The following is a 3,365-nucleotide window of genomic DNA, read 5'->3' on the forward strand; positions in this document are numbered from 1 at the left end:
CTTCCCTTCTCTCCCCTTCCCTCCCCTCCCCTCCCCTGCCACTTCCATATCTGCCTCCCGGCTAACACAATGATAATTAATAAACCACCCAGGGGGTTGCTCCATCACCCCTCTGCTGCTTTGAGGCTGGGGGCAGGGGACCAGGGTAATCTACATGGAGTGGGGCTGAGGAATTGGAGAGAGGGGTACAAGGGAACGGGACAGTAACCAGGGCTGTGACCCTGCTGTGGGGACCTTGGGGTGGGGAGAGTTACTCAGCACTCCCCTCTCTTCCTCCACCCCACCCGCTCTCTGTCTGGAGGAAGGCCAAGGCCATCGCTCCCTGTCTCACTGCAGCCAGCGGGATGTGGGGCTTAATTTAGCACAGAGAGCCCTGCTATTTATTACGTGTGCTCCAGTCCCATTGACGATCCCACATGATTTTATTAGGGAAAAAAGTGACAGGCAGTGTTATTGCTTTTATTATTAATGCGCGTTCTCTATGCACTCGGCACTCTTTCCTCCCACCCCAGGCTCCTTCCCTGGGGGAAAAGTGCCGACCTCAGCACTCTGCAGACAATTCTGGGTCACCAGGAAGGACGCTGGGGTGAGGAGCTCCTTGCAGGGCCTCTGAGTCTTGGTGCTTTTCTTCAGGTGCCCCTTCCAGGGGGTAGGGTGGGCAGAGCGTGTGGCTCTGGGGCTGTGGCCCATTGAGAGTGGCCTTGGAGTTCGTCTGGCCCTGCGGTTGGCAGATCTATAGGAACAAGGCCCCTCTGTTTTGAACTTGGGCTTCCACTGCTGGAGGCAGCAGAGGGAGAAGAGCCCTGTGGAGCAGAGCCTCTGCCTAGCTGCAGGGTCCACCCCGGCTGGGACCAGCCTTGCAGAGGAGGCTCAGAAGTGCTGCCACCCAAAGACAGCCCATGGGTAGTGCCTGGGACCCTGCCTGTTGCATCCTGGCCCTATAGACGGGGCACATCCAGGGGTGTCAGGCTCCTGAATAGAGGGGCTATGGACTCCCGACCCAGGCAGGTGCAAATTGTATAAAGGACCCGGGGGACAACAGAGAGGGACCCTCTCTCCAAACAGTGCCTCCCTTCTGGGTGGCAGTAATGGCTACAGTTCCTGAGTGCTAACCACGGACCATGGGCCAGGAGCTTCCCTACAACCCTGAGACAGTTGGGCTGTTGTTTTTCCTACTTGACAGATGAGGCAGCACAGAGAAGTGAAGGCACTTGCCTGTGGTCACACAGCGAGGCAGTGTCCTAGTCCAAGTGCTAACACACACTGTGCTACTCTGACCCCGCCACTGGCCAGTGACAGTGCTCGTGGCTGGGGCAACTCCAGCCCAGGGACACGCAGGGAGCTTACTGACCCTGGTTCCCGGTCCCTGGGGGGGCAGGTGCCGAATCAGGGTCATCGATACCTTCGGGACGGAACCTGCATACAACCACGAGGAGTACGCCACGCTGCATGGCTACCGGACCAACTGGGGCTACTGGAACCTCAACCCCAAGCAGTTCATGACCATGTTTCGTGAGTGCCCCACAGGGCGGGGGTGGGGTCAGGGTCAGGAGGTCCTCCTGGTGGTTCTCAGAGGTGGCACGAGAGGCGGCCAGGGTCTCGTTCCTCCCTCTCTTTCCTTCTCCAGCCAGTGGGGTGGTGGGACCCAGCAAGCATCGGTTTCTCCTCTGTGAGTGTATGAACCAGGAAGGAAGCCTCTGGTGCTATTTGGGGAGCAGGAAGCATGGAGGGGATGTCCAGGGCGGGGTGACCTCCCTGACTCCAGCAGACGTAGCCTTCACCTCCAGGAGGGCAGTTGGGCACACAGTTCCAGAACACAGGGGACTCCGTGGCCTTCCAGAAAGAGAGGCATTCCAGAGTAGGTTGGAGAACTTCCCTGGGTGGAAAGGAGCAGGCAGGCAGAGGGAACAGATGCAGTAAAGAGGGATGCGGGAAGAACTGGAAGGTTCCAGAAATGCAGGAGTGGACTTGGCTGCCAGGGCTCCAGGCAAGGAACGTGAGTGGAGCTGGGCTTTAGCTATTTGTTTGTTTGTTTTTTGAGATAGGATCTCGCTCTATTGCCCAGGTTGGAGTGCAGTGGTGTGATCTCCTCGGCTCACTGCAGCCTCGACCTCCTGGGCTCAAGTGATCCTCCTGCCTCAGCTTCCCAAGTAGCTGGCATTACAGGCATCCGCCACCACGCCCAGCTAATTTTTATATTTTTTGTAGAGAAAGGGTTTCACCAGGTTGCCCGGGCTGGTCTTGAATTCCTGGGCTCAAGCGATCCACCTACATAGGCCTCCCAAACTGCTGGGATTACAGGCGCAAGCCACCGTGCCCGGGTTTCAGCTGTTTTTAATGATACTCTAAAATGTATATACACACACTGACCTATCCTGTTAAACGCAGCTCACTAAAAACAATTTCACCTTTTCTTGACAACTCAGGGTCAGTTCTCTGCCTCCCAGGTGCATGGGCCTGCTCTTCTGGACGGCAGAGGTGCGGAGCTGTGTCCCCCTCCTCGTGTCTGCTTCGCGCTGCGCTCTTCCACCTTATTGGGAGGCTCTTGGCTGTCACTTTTAATTGTTGTCAGTACATCTGCCTCCAGCGGCATCTTGCGTGTGGCTCTTTGAAGGCTCTGGGCCAGAAAGCTAGATAAGCACCCTTGTTAGGATTGCATCTATTAAATTAAGAGCAACATAGACTCTGAGCGGAGTCCTGAGGGACTTGCTTGTGAGTAAAGTATATGATTTGTATTTAGCCTGTCAAATTCATGGCATCTCTTGTGGGTGCTTGGACTATTCTGTTTTTTTCTGATTCTCTAGACTTGAGGCTGTACCGGGGCAGATGTGATTTTTGAATAAATAAGTAATGGCATCATTGAATCCCAGAGGGTTGGGAAAGTGGGAAGGTTCCTGGGGCCCATGCAGTGCAGATGAGAAAACTGAGACCCAGAGAGGTAGAGCATGCAGCCTGAGGTCACACAGCTCAGTCGGGACCAGACTCCTTCTGCAGGGCCCATTTCAAGGTTGCGTGAGACTTCTCACTGTCCTCCCAGCAGAAAAGTGCTTGGGGTAGAGCAAGCACAGGGAGCAGATTTCTGGAGGGAAAGGAAATGGGGAGTGGAAATAGAGGTGGGAGGAAATGGTGTTGCTTTGGGCTGTGGAAGAGGAAAAGCTATGGAGATGAGAGGCTTGGGTAATTAGATCACTTAGAAGGGAAGCAGTCAGGCCAGGCACAGTGGCTAACACCTGTAATCCCAGCACTTTGGGAGACTGAGGTGGGCAGATCATGAGGTCAGAAGTTCGAGACCAGCCTGGCCAACATGGTGAAACCCCATCTCTACTAAAAATACAAAAATTAGCTGGACGAGGTGGTGGGTGCCT

The 3,365-nt window shown here is 55.2% G+C and overlaps 1 protein-coding gene across 3 annotated transcripts in view; it reads left to right on the forward strand.

Annotated features, from left to right (window-relative positions):
- MGAT5B (mannosyl (alpha-1,6-)-glycoprotein beta-1,6-N-acetyl-glucosaminyltransferase, isozyme B) overlaps positions 1-3,365 on the forward strand; it is a 102,784-nt gene that overhangs the window by 77,232 nt on the left and 22,187 nt on the right. For all 3 annotated transcript variants that reach the window (XM_011952573.1, XM_011952641.1, XM_011952505.1), the window contains one exon: positions 1,379-1,512. In XM_011952573.1, the coding sequence (XP_011807963.1) occupies positions 1,379-1,512 (134 nt within the window). The remainder of the gene's footprint in view (positions 1-1,378; positions 1,513-3,365) is intronic.

The sequence above is a fragment of the Colobus angolensis genome, unplaced genomic scaffold (assembly GCF_000951035.1).
Source record: "Colobus angolensis palliatus isolate OR3802 unplaced genomic scaffold, Cang.pa_1.0 Scaffold1, whole genome shotgun sequence".
NCBI lineage: Eukaryota > Metazoa > Chordata > Mammalia > Primates > Cercopithecidae > Colobus > Colobus angolensis.